The sequence below is a fragment of the Pelodiscus sinensis genome, chromosome 27, assembly GCF_049634645.1.
Source record: "Pelodiscus sinensis isolate JC-2024 chromosome 27, ASM4963464v1, whole genome shotgun sequence".
Classification (NCBI taxonomy): Eukaryota; Metazoa; Chordata; order Testudines; family Trionychidae; genus Pelodiscus; species Pelodiscus sinensis.
In genome coordinates this window covers 5,658,115-5,674,195 of record NC_134737.1, presented here as the reverse complement: position 1 = coordinate 5,674,195, position 16,081 = coordinate 5,658,115, and the positions used below count along the sequence as shown (strand labels likewise).

The 16,081-nt window shown below is 43.8% G+C and overlaps 1 protein-coding gene across 1 annotated transcript; it reads left to right on the top strand.

Moving 5' to 3' along the window:
- The first annotated feature begins 8,895 nt into the window (after nucleotides 1-8,895).
- LOC142820892 (interleukin-20-like) lies at nucleotides 8,896-15,308 on the top strand. Its single transcript, XM_075910270.1, has 6 exons — nucleotides 8,896-8,973; nucleotides 9,896-10,093; nucleotides 11,390-11,455; nucleotides 13,640-13,792; nucleotides 14,434-14,508; nucleotides 14,614-15,308. The coding sequence occupies exons 2-6, from the start codon at nucleotides 9,935-9,937 to the stop codon at nucleotides 14,689-14,691; spliced, it is 531 nt and encodes a 176-aa protein (XP_075766385.1). The 5' UTR covers nucleotides 8,896-8,973; nucleotides 9,896-9,934; the 3' UTR covers nucleotides 14,692-15,308.
- The last annotated feature ends 773 nt before the right edge of the window (nucleotides 15,309-16,081 follow it).

Here is a 16,081-nt window from a genome sequence, read left to right as displayed (position 1 = left end):
CGCACTTTGTAAAAGTGATTCTGGCTGAAAGGGGGTTATAAACACCAACTATTTTCAGACATCTTTTTTTAAAATTGTCATCGTTTTCCCTTTTCTGCTCATCCACTATATATTTGAGAGAGTCCGTCTGTGTGTCTGCCTGCCTGTTCAAGAACTCCTCCTAAATTGTAGGAGCTAGGACCACCAAATTTGGTAGGCAGCTTTCTCTTATCCTATCTTTAAAGCAAGGTCGGGGTTGGTTGTGTGTGGACAATGGGATGTGCAAATGGAATTGCTTCTCAGGAACCATAGAGAAAAGAATCACCAGGCAAGTGAAAGGGGCTAGTAGGGGGCATGCACCCCCTCCAATCCTGCCCCCTGGGATGCCTTTTAGGAATGGGAGGGAGGCTGAAGCTTCTCCCCTTCCCCCAAATTTGTTCAGGAACATTGCTGGCTGTTCCACTTGGTTAGGAACAGTGGGGGAAATGCAGTTTGCTGCATTCCTCACTCTGATGGCGGAGTGTAGGGAACAGATGAACTTGGACCTGCCCCAGCTGGGGAACATGCACCCTTCCCCGGGCTGTGCCAGCTGGCACCACAACAGCCATGGAAAGGTGCTTCTCATCTGGTCCCAAGCTGCTAGGGTGGGAGTCATTCATTGTAAATGATCTTTACTAATCACACATCTGCGCCATGCACTGCCTAGTTACTCAAGTGAAGCATCGGGCTTGGGGGCTGGTCTCTAGGGATTGTCTAGATCAGGAAAATTTGCAGTTATGTAAGGCCCTTGCTATGATTGAGCCTGGTTACCAGAGCAAGCCTCATTGGCATGGATGCAGCACCTCTGTATGGGAAGTATTCACATTTCTCTGGTCTTGGACAAAAGAGAACCTTAAATTCTCCAACTGTGGTTGACAGTTAATTGCTCTCTAGTGCTACCTAGTGGGATTGGACAGAGGAACTTTTTGCACAAAAGTCTCAGAGGGGTTGCCTTGTGAGTCTGTAAATTGAAAAACAAGTAGTTCTGTAGCACCTTAGAGACGAAGAAAAATAGATATATATGGTGTTGTGAACTTTCATTTGCTTTTGTTTTGCCCATGAAACTCATCTATCTCCCCTCATCTCCCCTCATCTCCCCATATCTCCCCATATCTCCCCCTCTCCCCCTCTCCCCCTCTCTCCATCTCCATCTCCATCTCCATCTCCATCTCCATCTCCATCTCCATCTCCATCTCCATCTCCATCTCCAATCCCAATCCCAATCCCATCTCTAAGGTGTTACAGACTATTTTTGAATAACTTTAATTCATGTGGTTCCAGAAAAACTTTGTTCTTTCTCACTTCCCCCCAGCAATGAGAGCCTTATTATTGTAGGCTCTGGTGGAGTTTCATACAGATGTGAATTTGTTTTGGCTCCATCTAGCTGTAAGGGATCCTGCCACAGGAATTGCAGTCACCTTTGCAGTCCCCAGAATGCAGATCAGTAAAATCTTTAAAAAATCCTCATTAAGTTCCTTGCTGTTTTTGGTGTGACACCTGTGAGAAATGAGGAATGTTCACTCCCATATTTTAAGGAGAAATGAGTTTTCAGCCAGTCAAGTACATCTGATGTCACACTGGGTCCCAGAGTTCAGGGCCACATTATGACTTTCGTGGGCCCTAGGCACTTTTGCCTTCATGGGCTCCTCCCACCATAATAATATCCAGGGCTCAACAAATAATGCAATCTACTCACCTGTGGTGTGTAGATTGCAACCCTGAAGAGCCGGGTTTGGGTGATCTCCTCATGCACAGGTCGCCGGACAGCACAGTTGGCGAGCGGGGCTCACCGCGGTTCGGCAAGCCCTGAAATATCAATATTAAAAATTATTTTTGATATAACTTTAAATACTTCAACATTATATTTTTTTTCTGTTTTAGGCAAAATTTAATAGATTTTCGTGGGCCCTAAAAGTTTCATTTTTTTCTGATGTGAGAAAAAAATTAAAACATTTTCTTCGACCCTAAAAGTTCATTTATTTTCTTCTGATTTTAAAAGAAATTAAAACATTTTTGTGGGCCCCTAAAAGTATTGTGGGCCCTCGCCACTGTGCATACTGTGCCTAATGGATAAGTCGGCCCTGCGAGGGCTAAATACACTGCAGTTCTGAAATTGCCCATCACATGGCTGAGAAGCAATTTTTATGATAAAGAATTAATGGAGGAGTTTCTGTCTTGTTCTGTCTTAGTTCTGACTTGTCTAAACAGCAGTCTAATCCCTGGATGTTGCTAGGATTGCTAAGGAACATAAACTTTGTTTGATCATTGGCTCTGTTAACGTTATTTAGGTGCTTTTATCGTTACAGGAGATAGCCTCAAAGTATCAATCCCCTTTTTACCATTCAATGTTCTATATGTATTGTCATCACAGGAAGTTCCAGGAATGCTAATTATCAGGAGGGGGAGGATAAAGGTTCCCCTTCCTTACCAGCCTGTGCGAAATCTGGTTTCATACTGTGTGCAGATGTCATTACCTCATCTCAAAAAAGATATCTTGGCATTTGAAAAATTTCAGAAAAGGGCAACTAAAATGATAAGGGGTTTGGAATGGCTGCTATATGATGAGATTAAAAAGACTGTGACTTTTCAGCATAGAAAAGAGGAGACTAAAGAAGGATATGATAGAGGTCTATAAAATCATGACTGGTGTGGAAAAAGTGAATAAGGAACAGTTATTTATTTGTTCCCATAACACAAGAACTATGGGTCACCAAATGAAATTAATAGATAGCAGCTTTAAAACAAACACAAGGCAGTATTTGTTTACGCAATGCCCAGTCAACCTGTGGAATTCCTTGCCGGAGGATATTGTGAAGTTCAGGAGTTTGACAGGGTTCAAAAATGTATTAGATAAATTCATGGAGGATAGGTACATTAATGACTATTAGCCAGGATGGGCAGGAATGGTGTCCCTAACCTGTGTTTTTTCAGAAGCTGGGAATAGGCAACGGGGGACGAATCACTTCAAGACCCAGTATAGCTGTTCTTATGTTCATATATCCTTAAATGGACCCATTTTCCATGTTTTTGACATTTGTTGGAGAAGTTTATATAGTCTATATCCGGGGACTGGTAGATCCTGAAGCCTCTGACAGGTGATCTTAATTGATTTGGCCAGGAAATTCTCAAGTGCTGGCACTTCAGCTGCTGCTGCTTCCCTCTGCCTTGGACCTGCCCCCTGGGAGCCTTCTGCTTGCTGTGCAAGGTGGGGGAGGCGGAGAAGCGGGGCGCTGATGTCAGGGTATCCCCATCCCTCTGCCCTTCTACCTCATATTCACAGAGAAAGCAGGGTGGGGCAGGGCCACAGAGAAAGGGCCGGCAGGGGTATTTGGGTCTGAGGTAGATCCTGGATTGACTCAAATTCAAAAAGTGATCTTGTGCTTAAAAAGGCTGGAGGCCACTGGTCTAGATCATACACCTGAAAACTTTGTAGAGAAATTTACTTTGCCCCAACCCTGGTTTTCAGTAAAGGAAAAATGTTCTTCATTGTTTTTAGAACACTTTCAATAACATGTTGTATTAAAATGTCGGGAAGAAAGGTAAGCCCTTTTCTTGCCATGCATGGAACACTGCCATTTTTTTTTAAGTTTTCACGGGGGGGGAAGAAAAGTTGTATTTGAAAAATGCAGCCGTCTCTACTATGGTAAGACCCTAGTGGAATGACCACTGCTCAGCTATCTTTGCTTGTAAGTTTCTCACATGTGTGTCAGAGTTGTCAATTTTTAATGAAACATTAGCAACCTTTTTGTGTGTCTGTATTTAAGGTACTGCTATGGCCCTACCGCCTCTCTGAAGTATCTGACCACCTCCCAGTCTTCTAATGTATGTATTCTGCTAACGTGTCTGTGAGGTAAAGCATTTTACAGGTAGGGAACTACAGCAGAGAGAGACTAAATGGCGCGCCCAAGGGTACAAAGGAAGTCTGTGGCAGAGCAGGTAATGATCGTGGCATCCCAGGTTAGTGCTGTAATTGCTGGACCGTCCTTCCTTTTCCTGTCTGGTCTGTGTTTGGCAGACCCACCATTGCATTTCTTTCATTAGTCTTTAACCTAATTTTGTTTTTTGAATACTCAATTGAGCTTTAAAATTTCCCTTCTTCTCATCCATGATTTACATAATTACTGAGTAACAGTTTCCCCCGTTAGTTCCCTACTGGGATTTGGGAGTGGCTTGGGAAAGCTGGGGGGCACATGGGGAAACTGATTTGGTCAAGTGCACCTAACAAGTGCCCGTTCCCTTCTTGCGGGAGGAGCGTATGTTCCCATTGCGTTTGCCAGGTAGCAGCCAGGAACCCAGGGAGGCGTGCACTGTGCAACAGTGCTGCAGGCTACAGGGAATCTTTTCAGCACATTGACAAGGGGAAACCACAAACCGCTTTGGATTTATTTCCGCTTCTAGTTGCACTAACTGTTTTTCATTATCCTGCAGAATAACAGCCATGGTGAGACACGTTTTTCACGGGCAATCGCAGGTGTCTCTCGTATTCCGTGTTCCCATCTGCATGGTCTGGAGCCGCACTTGGTGGCAGAGTAAGTTAGACATGTGCCAGGTACTCGGGGGGTGGAAGGGAGGGGAGACTTAGGTGCCTAACATCACAATGGCTGTGTCTACATTGGCACACCTTTCCGGAAAAGGGATGCTAATGTAGACTTCGGAATAGCAAAATCCGCGGGGGATTTAAATATCCCCCGCGGCATTTGCATTTACATGGCTGCAGCTTTTTTCCGGCTTGGGGATAAGCCGGAGAAAAGCGCCAGTCTAGACGTGATTCTCCGGAAAATAAGCCCTTGAAAGTAGGAATAAGAGATCCTCCGGAAAAGGGCTTATTTTCCGGAGAATCACGTCTAGATTGGCGCTTTTCTCCGGCTTATCCCCAAGCCGGAAAAAAGCTGCAGCCATGTAAATGCAAATGCCGTGGGGGATATTTAAATCCCCCGCGGATTTTGCTATTCCGAAGTCTACATTAGCATCCCTTTTCCGGAAAGGGGTGCCAATGTAGACACAGCCAATGGGTATAACTCAGCCTTACCTGTTTGTCTTGAGAATTGACAAGGCTGAGGCACATCATCTACTTGTGTAATCCTACCATACTGAAAGACAATCTAGATCAGGGGTGGGCAAATACCGGCTCGTGGACTGGATCTGGTTCGCCAGAGTTAAGCCCATGGCAGCCCCCGACTGCTAGATTTATCTGCTCCTCCAGAGGTTCGGGCGATGGCTGTTGATCGCTGTTCCCAGCTCATGGTGTCTCAGTCTGCATTCCTTCTCGCTGCTCTCATTGGCCAGGAATGTCAATCTGTGGCCAATGGGATCTACGATTGCTGGTTCCTGTGGCCCTGCAGGTAAACATAGTAGCAGCAGCCCGCTAGGCACTAACTCTGACTTATAGGGTTGCCAGGCATCCGGTATTGGCCCAGATAGTCTGGTATTTGTGGCCTCTGTCAGGTAAAAAAAACCCAAAAACCGAAAATACCGGACATGTAAAATGTCATATTTTCTGTCCTGTCCTTCTTGGATGGAAGGAAGCTTGGGACATTCCCCCCCATGCTGTGTCTGGTGGGGGCATGGGGAGTGGTGGGAATTTAAAGGCAAAGTGCCTCTTTTTTTTTTTCCTCAACCAATTTTTTCCCACCATATTCAGTATTTTTTTTAAAGTATCTGGCAACCCTCCTGATGTACCACCACTATTTTATTGTCCACCCTGGGCTAGATGATCACAATGGCGCCTTCTGGCCTTGGAATCTATGACTCTATAAACTGCCCTCCAGCCTGAGCTGCAATACCGAAGAGCTGACTACATGGCTGGCTTTAAAGCACTATCCTGAGGTGGTCGACCTGGGCTGGGAGGCTCACTCTTGCAGGCTCCAAGATTCTGTGTAGAAATATCCTCTGGTGGGCATGTGTGTGGGTAGAGCCCTGCACGGATACAAAATTTGTATCCACGTCTGCATCTGTATCTGCAAAAATGAGCCACAGATACCTGCATTTACATCTGTGGATGCAGATCCCCAGGGATATCAAACAGATACCTGCAAATTTGCAGGGTTCTAGATACAAAATTTGTATCCGCATCTGCACAAATGAGGTATGGCTGTCCTGCAGATATAAAGCAGGTAGCTACCGATTTGCAAGTCTCTGTTTGTGGATACTGAGAGAGCATTGTCCATTTCTGGTTGTCCTCGTCATAACAATTTCTGTCATGGATTCCTTGCTTAGTTCAGTGCTATGCCTCCTCCTCCCATCCCTTTTATCCCCAACTTTATTACTGAGGTCTTTCCTTCTGCCCCAGAAGGCAGAAGGAAGCAATCTCAAGTTAGACAAGTCCCAAATTGTTTAGGGCTTTATAGGGGGAACCAAATCCTTTATCAACCTCTAGAAATTAGTAGTCAGTGGACCGGACATTGTCCTTCATTGTACAGTGTTATTTCAGCTTTAATTGCACGACATCTCCCAAGTCAAAGGTCGTCTTCTGAGATGTTTAAAGCTCTTGAGAACTGTAGATTACTATATGAGGATCAATCCTCCACTGATCCTTAGGGGAACAGCTTGGGTGAACTAAATGTCTGCTGGTGACACCTTTGATTCTGTGAATTTCTGCTCCTTCAAAGACTGTACAGTATGGAGTGCCCAGCAAACCCCATGTGAGTCACTGAGTTTCCACATCATGGCATGTTCAGTCCGATGTTTCCAGGCCTGTGACTGTCCCATGTTTCCGACATCATGTGTCTCTGCTCCTGCATCGTGGATGTAAGTCAAATATTCAAATTGCTTATAACAAAGTGATGGCCAGTTCGATATCCATAGCAGTTAAATCCCCTGATGGAAGGCCACTCTTAGACCTGCTTATTCAGCTTTCATGCTGTCTTTATTCAGGCAAAACTCTTGCTGAGTTTTAGGACCAAGTCAACTGGAGTAAGGAGCTCCAGATTTGGTTCCTAATAACTACAGTGAAATCTGTATTGTGGCTCAACTCCCACAAGCCAGCACTCTCTAAAATATAAAGATAATTCTCTCCTATTGGCCTACTATTTGCCACTGGGTGGTTGTTAAAGGCAGATGTCACCATCATAATCTCTGCTTGGGCAAAAATTGCATTGATGCTGCTGGGTTGGGAGCAGTTCTAAGACATGGGCGGATTTTCTTTTGGTTGACGTGACCAGAATTCTAACTTGGAATCTAGAAAAAAAGATGACCAGGGCATAGTTACATGTATGTGGGTAACTTGGGACTGTGCAAAGCAGGCACCCAAAACGTTGGCTTGCCTGGAAAACTGACCACTTATTCCGGTGCCTACATGAGAGCTAAGTTCCTTTGAAAATTCTGGCCTCACTGTGGCTCTGGAAATCTCCACTTACTGGTTGATGATGAAATGCAAATAGCTCCGAAGGATATGTCTATACTGGAGCAGACATATACTCACATAGGGTATGTCTACACTAGCTGGTTAATTTGAGCTAGGTAGGCAAATGAGGCGACCGGAGTTGCAAATGAAGCCCAGGATTTAAATATCCCGGGCTTTATTTTCATGGTCCCGTCTGGTTGCCATTTTGAAATTCCACTAGCCTGAACTCACTGCCGCGCGGCTACACGCGGCAGTGAAACATTAATTCAAACTAAGTCCGCGCGGCAGTGAGTTCGGGCTAGTGGAATTTCAAAATGGCGACCGGACAGGAACATGCAAATGAAGCCCGGGATATTTAAATCCCAGGCTTCATTTGCAACTCCGGTTGCCTCATTTGCCTACCTAGCTCGAATTAATGAGCTAGTGTAGACATACCCATATATACTACACAGGTGGGGAGATGGGTTAGCACATTCTGACCCGAGGCCTCCGACAGGGATGGGCAATAAAATAGCAGCAGTTCCCCAGGGATAGCCCCTGATGGGCTGCTGCTGCCATATTTATCTGCACCTCCACAGGTAATTATGGCTCCCATTGGGCAGTAAGGGTGATCTGTGGCCAATAGGAACTGTGATTCCCCCATACCTGCAGAGGCACAGGTAAATATGGCAGCATGGAGGGCAGACCGGATCCAGCCTGTGGGCTGGTATTTGCCCACCCCTGCCCTAGGAACATACCATGGGACTTCTAGGTGCTCCCATTATGCATGCAGTTGCAGCAACACTGCTATTTTTAGCTCACTAGTTTGATCAGAGCTAGTACAGGTATATGTACTGCCTGGAAACCCCTTCAGTGTAGACATACCCTGAGTGAAGCAAGCTGCTGTCAGGCATCCTATGGTCTGTCCAATTGGCCTGCAAGTCTGAGGGCGATGCCCCCAACCATCCCCTGTACAGCAGTGAGTTCATCATCTGGCCCCTGTGACTGACACAGCGAAGTGAACAGTTGCTGGGAGCAACATGGCCAACTCTCACAATTTCCTCGTGAGTCGCACCATTTCAGCTGGCGCCAATCTAGACGTGACACCAGAAGCTCCAGCCTTCCGCAGTTTCAGATCTGTTTCATATCTCTGCCGTGAAGCACCATCCCACACACAAACGTCTTGTCCCCTCATGGGGCCGTAGGTGCGGCCTTTTTCCAGAAACCCCCTGGTAGCACAATTCCTCTGAGACAGGAGGAAGCTGGAGAAAGGGGAAAAGCATGGGTGCTGGCAGCCCCTGGACTCCATCAGATCCTGTACGAGTGGCAGGTTAATTGAGGGAACACCTATGCAAAGCCCTGTTTCTCCCCCGCAAAGGACAACTTACAAGGAAGCTCTGAGACTTCCCATTCCCATGTGCAGGAATAACACGCATGGGGGAGAAAAACTTGGCCCCTTTTAGAAACTAATTAAGTCAGAATATTAGGAAAGGAAATAAAGTAATGAGAGAAGTGGGAAGAATCCCAAAAGTTCATCCAAAGGCGTTTCCTCTCTACTCTTGCATAAAAAGGATCACTGCTTTCCAGGTGAGGCAGCACATCAAGAAGCAAGTGAATACATATTCTTGAATAAGGTAAGGTACCAATATTTTTGTATATCTCTGCAGTCGGTTCACCTGTTCTACCTGTCTAGGATTCATATACTAACTTACTCTACATAGGTATATATGTATATTCATGCATATACACATGCATACCTACCTATGAGATTTTGTTAATTAATTAGTTAATTTTCAGTTGTATCAAAAACGTTAGTAAAAGTATCAGAACTATTTTTGTGATAACCCAATACTTTCAGTGGCTCCTAATTTTCTGAGGGAGCTTTCTTTGGGATACAGATTTACATTCTGGGTCTCAGCACAATTATCAGTCCTGGGGAAAATTTTAAGACAGTTTCTTCCACTAGAGCTGCTTTTAAGTTCAAAACAGTTTGAAATATGTAATTAGGACAACATGATCTTTTCCATGCAAAGTTTTGTTTGAGAAGACTTTTTTTTCATTCAAAATGTATGTAATTTAACAAGTTTTCAACTGAACAAATGGAAAAGAAAACTTTTTTTTTGATAAATTTTAAATCAAAATGTATTATTTTATTTCAATTTTGGTTCTCCTACTCTTCCTTCTGGGGGAAACTGAAAGAAATGGGGGGAAACAGGGAAGAAAAGGGAGGAAATACAAACGAATAATCCAAAAAGCCCAAGCGACAAAACAAAAATGATCAATTTTGACATAATGAATTGAACATTTCAATTTATCTTCATTTTAATCAAAATATTTTTTTAAAAGTCATAGGAAATATTATGTTGAAGAGGGAACCAGGGCTGCAGTCCTGTCCCTATAGATGCACGTGAAATTTTTGCTGCTGATTTGGGAGGGAGTAGGGTGGAGAGGGGGGAGGGAGTACATCCTAGTACAAAACCCTAAGAGTTGGAGAGTATATTTTTTAAATTGTGTAGATAAAGGCTAATGAAGAAATATTTCCTCCCTACTGAACAGCTATCCCGGCTAGCCAGAACTTTCATATTCTACTGCAATATGAAGGTCTCCTGCCTCTCTCTCAGCCTCCTTTCTGCAACATGCTGGTTGTATCTGACACCAACAATTACGAGCAAAATCGTCCATTCTGGACACTGCATGATTTCAGTGAATGTGAAGGAAATCAGAGCCAGCTTCACAGCGATCAAAGCAACCATTGTAAGTATTGTCCAGTATGCTTCAGAGGGACAAAGCCCTATGCAATTATAGTTTTCCCAATGAACGTCTCTTTAAAGTCAAATCTCACAGGGGGAGCCATGTTGATCTGTATCTGCAAAAACAACAAGCAATCTTGTGGCACCTTAAAGATTGAGGCCTGATCTACATCACTGGAGAAAGTCATCCTAAGAGATGCAAATCCAGCTACGTGAACAGTGTAGCTGGAGTTGATATACCTTAGGTCAAATTTCTGCAACATCCCCCCTGTGAGAGGTCAACATAAAAAACTCTCCCATAGACTTCAGACTTCTCTTATTTCTTGTGATCCGGTGGAGTGCCAGAATCAGTGTGTGTGCGTGTGTGTGTGCGTGTGTGTGCGTGCCATCAGTGGTTGATTTAGCAGGCCCTTAGTAGACCTGCTGAATCAAACCCGGAGAGATGGATCTCCACAGCATTGATGTGTTGGTAAGTGGAAACAAGCGCAACCAGATTTATTTGGGCATAAGCTTTCGAGGGTAAAAACCACTTCATCAGATGCATCTAGCAAAGTAATTTTTACTCATAAAAGCTTATGCCCAAATAAATCTTTTAGCCTTTAAGGTGCTAGAGGACTCCTCACTTTTAAAATCGGTTATCTGGGGACTGCTTGCCTCAGGAGATTGAGATATGAAGCTTTAGTAGTGACCCAGAACCAGATTCTTCCTTGCTCTGCATCTTGTGCAGCCATTTACATCACTGAGTGAGTGCAGAGCAGGCATACTGTGCTACCTCTCTGTGGTGTTGGCTCTTTACATCCACTTCACACTGGTGTAAATTACAGCACAAGGTAATTTACACCATTTGATGTCTCTTAGGTCACCTATTTGTGAAATGAGTTTTGATGGTTCTCAGCCCAGTTCCTTCTGAGATTAAAAAACCCAACCCCAACCACCCATCATAGGCAAGAGCAAGTTTGCTGGGCAGGCTAAGCAAAGTGGCCAGGACAGAACAAGCTTTGGAGGCACAACTGTTCCTTTCTCCACCCCAAGTTCCCTCCATGTCAGGGAGGAGACATGCCATTGGGGCAGGTGAGGGAGGGCGGGGATGCCTGTGTTACTGCTAAGCACAATGAACCTGTTCTTCAGGCAGAAGACCTTGCTTTCCAGTGATCATCTATTTGGGAGCTTTCACCAATATGGAATTCACTTTCCGTTTTTAAGAAGAAAAGTTCTGTTTATATGCTGGATTCATTAGCTGTCTAAAGATCTCCGTAGCTGACATGCATTAACACCATTGTATTTTTCTCTTACTGTCTAGCAAGCCAGAGATGCTGTGAGAACCATAAGCATTTTGTCATACCCATCCTCTCTGCATAATTTCACCGTAGGTATCATTAGCATCTTCTCATACAACTTTCCTTGTGTTGAATTTATCCTTTACCACTAATTTAAAGGAGGCTAATTCTCAAGTCTCAAGTCTCAAATTCCACAAAGGTGTGAATTAGGGCTGATTGCAAGGTTCCAATGGGACATCTTTCCATCAGAAAATGGAACACAGATGTTTTCTATGGGAGTGTGTTGATTTCAACAACATTTTATGTTGAAAAAGAAAAATCAAAACAAAGTGAGCTTTTTGGTATAGAACAGTTTGATTTTTTTTAATTTCAAAATGTATTTTATTTAAGTAAGATATATTAAAATAGAAAAATAAAAATTGAGATGAAATACTTTGATTGACCTGAAACCATTTTAAAAATTTTGTTTCACGAACAGTTTAGAAATGGAACATTTTGTTCTGATTGAGAAGGAAAACACGCTTCAAAATTGCAGAATTCACCTTGAAGCAGGTTCCCACGTGGCTGTAATAGGAATATGTTTACATAGCTAAGTGGACGAATATTGTCCGATTACATGAATTAAGAGCACCTGTTAGGGATGGTCTCGATTGTGTTTGATCCTGCTGTATGGGCAGGGGACTGGACTTGTTGACCTCTTAAGGTTCCTTCCAGTTCTATGATTCTAAGAGTCCCTCTTTTGAAAACAAGATTCCACTTGGCTAGTGTTTGATAATGAACAGGGGACAAAACTGTTTTGCTCAGGAAGTATATTACTGTCATTGATTCTCTTCCGCTCCCCAAGTAAAGAAAGCTCACACTAGAAGATCAATCTTTGGGATGGGAAACTACTAAGAAACTCAGGGACACTGCAAAAGGGGGGTAGTATTGATAATTTAATAGGTGGCCTCAGGTATGTTGGAAGATGTTGTACAGCTGGAGGCATCATCTTTTGGAAGAGGCGTGTGGCCAAATTCTTGGCTGCTTGTTGATATTAAAACCGCCTAGAACTTTTCATAATGGGTATGGCGGATACCCCGGCAACCGTATCCTATTCCAGCTTGAGTAATAAGCTTTTTACTTCTACCTTTCCCTGGCAATTTCAGTTGTATCCTTCATGGGTATTCTTGACTTGCTGCGAGACTTTACACTGTGTGTGTTTCCCAAGCTCTGGGCACATGGCAGGGTTGTATTTTCAAAAGTGCTCCACTGTCTATAACTTCTTGTTGTTCACTTGTGAAAGTCAGGTGGCTTGTTTAGGGTCTTTGTCACAAGCTGGCTCGTCCCGGAATGGAGTCAATCAATTTCCACTGTGTGTGGACAGATCATAGAATCGTAGAATCCCAGGGCTGGAAGAGACCTCAGGAGGTCATCGAGTCCAGCCCCCTGCTCAAAGCAGGACCACTTGATCCCATTGGGCCATGTGATGGGGCAGGGCAGCACCTGGGGGCTATAAAACATTAGGGCAAATCAGAGACAGGAGAGACCTGCTAAGTCAGAATTGCTTGAGGGAGAGTCACAGGGCCAGGGGAGGTCTGTCACAGACACTGTGTGCAGAGCTGGGAGAGAGCGGAAGGCAGGAGAATAGCAAGAGATGACGCAGGCTGGTGAGATGGCTGGGGGAAGAGTGAGGGATGCTCCCCTGGGAAAGACGATCTCCCAGCCGAAGAGTAGAAGTTGCACTTTGGTAAGAAGGTTTGGGGAGGCTTACCTGATAGCAGGACAGAGGAGAACTTCTAGAGTGCTTGGGCGTGGTCAGTGGAGCTGGTGTGTGATATGCGGAGGATTGCGGGATACTATGTCAGGTGATCTTAATGGTCGTTTTCACTGGGGCGAGACAAGTGTTTGGGCTTGTATTTGGGACCATTTGCCAATGTCTCACTAGAAACCAGCCCAAAGAAGGCTTCCATTGTGTCAAGGAGAGTGTGCATAGAGTTACGGCGGTCTCCGAATGGGGAAACTGAGGCACGCATAACTGCCGTACCGTGGCCTGGTGCAGGTTTGACCTAGAACAGTCCTTGGGAGCCGAGCGCTTTTGAAAATCTATCCCAAAGCTACTGTCAACCGTGTAATACAATGTATTAAACAAAACTTGGTAACAAATAAATCTCCTTAGCTGTCGTGTTCAGCCCCAAAAGGGGCTGTCTGCTAGTGGTGGGTGGTGTGGTAGCAGATTATGGGATTTGATAGCCGTTTGTAAAGCACTTAAAAGAAAAGATGCTCTTCCTCTGAAGTCTACAGATAGATGCTGCATCGTCCATCACCTTTTACAATTCTACGTGGACAAGGTCTTCAGACACTGTGAGATTGAGGATTCTCAGGTCAACCGGAAAATCAGCAGCATAGCCAACTCTTTCCTCAGCATCAAGAAGAAATTCAGACGATGTGTATGTCAGGTTTCAATAAATCCCACTTACCTCTAAAATGTATGTTGACTCCATTAAAATGAAGGATAGAAAAGTGCGCACAGATTAAATAAAACAGTCTGATCATTTCCTGAGATTCTAAAAAGTTTGCTTAAAAGAGAGTTCAGACTGCTGTGAGCTTCAGCAAGGAACAGAAGCATCAAAACACCATGAAAAGAATTGTTCACATGTACTCAGTATTCCCTGGAAGCTGAGAGCTCGGGCAGCCACCCAGGAGAGATTTAAATGCCACCCAACTGTGATTAGCAGAGCACCCACAACCAGCAGCATGTGTATATTCTGGTGGTGGATGTAACAAAATGTATTCTTCATGTGGACAGAAAAAATTAGAGGGAACACTGCTGCGAATCTTTCAGATTTACCTTTGCACCACATAACTCCTATTTGAATCTGAAAATTAGTATTTAATTGGGATCTTGGACTAGTCCTCCACTCAGTGGCGAATGTCTTCCTTAGGTGAGGATGTCTGATTTAAGGGAATGCAGTATTTTGTACAGTTTAGCAACAGCTAGCCTATAAAAGAGTGTCTGTATTAATTATAAAGCCACGGCTTGCTAAAGCAAAAAAAAAAAAAATTAATGAATTCTTTCTTCTTTTTCTAGCATGAACAAAATGTGTGCAGTTGTGGAGAGGAAGCAACAGAGAAATATAAACAAATTCTCACCAATTATGGACAGGTACATTGATAAGGCTTATTCGCTACCACAAAGACTCTCATTCCTTTTTGCTCATGTTCAGAGTGCCATAATTATTTACCAATATTTCTTTGAATTTACTTCCAGATGAACATTACTTCGGCAGCAATGAAATCCCTTGGGGAACTGGATATCCTATTAGACTGGCTGGAGAAGATTTATTAGAGAACAGAATGCAATAACCAATATGCAGCATTTAAAGGTTCTTTAAAGTTGTTCTGTGGCCATAATGATGAGTGTGGAATAAGGACTTAAAACAACTTTCTTTAGGGGTCTTCCCAATTACTTGAATTGGCACTTAGTAGGGCCATGAATGTTGAAACAGAATCTTACATATAGAGACAATTACTTCAAGCTCATCTGTGGGTTTTTTCCCAATTCACAGCACCCCTATTCCCGATTAGCCTTGAATGACCTCTGCTGATAGGTTTTTAATTATTCTTTTTATTGTTGGTTAGATGGGTCTCTTGTAGCAATTTAATGCAAGTATTGCTGAGATTGTGTGCTCTTTGGCACAGGAACTGTATCTTCATCTATGTTTGTAAAGCACCGAGCCCACTTTGGAATCTACTTCAGTCTAGCTATTAGTAAAGAATGATGTTTACAAACCAAGGGCTCAGTCTTGCATAACCCCCACAGGTATCAAACTCCCCTTGAAGCTAATGGGAGTACAGACTGTGGAAGGCTTGCAGGATTGGTCCCCCCTATAATTATTTTTTAATTGCTAAAAGTATTGCTATTGTCTCTGGAAACAATGCTTCGTGTCATTGCGTTTCTCTGGATGCAAAACCATTTTCTATGTAAGATAATTTATTCTCAAACAGGAAAAGAACTGTGTTCTTCCCTTATGTATTATGCTATCTGCATGACACTCAGTAAGTATATATTGTACTGATCAATTGCACTCATCTTAAATAAACACTTCTCTGAATGATGTTAACTCTGCCTTGTCTGTGTTAGTGAAAGTTCTCAATAATCTTGTATCTGATTCTTGTCTGGAACTTATCTGATACGTTCTCTTAGATGACACACGTTCACAATTGCCAGTCCCACAATTTAGAGTAATAATTTAGACTTTCAGTTTAGAGTCACAGTTCCTGAGTTCATCCCACATAGAACTGGAACAGTTAAGGTGGCCAGATAAGCTTATTAATTACACAACTGTACCTAGAGGAAGAAACAGAGAATAGGTAATTGACTGGAAGCAGGCTCAACTGGGCAGGAACAGAGGAGGCCTATAAAATTAGGAAGCTAGCAACAGACAGGGACCTCCGTCACGCCCCGAGGGGAGAGTTTGGAGTTGGAACTCCCCGAGAAAGAGAGGGAGGGAGGAACCAGGAGTGGTTGGAAGTAATACAGGAAAGGGGAAAAGAGGGCTAGGAGAATAAAACCCAGAAGCATTGAGGGACCCTGGTCTGGAACACAGAGTGAAAGCAGGGGCCTGGATTTCCCTACCACACACTGAAGGAGTGACACCGGAGGCTGTGAATGGGAATACTGCCTAGGATCGCTGAGGGAAACACTTGGATACTCCCCGGAATGAGGGGAACTCAGA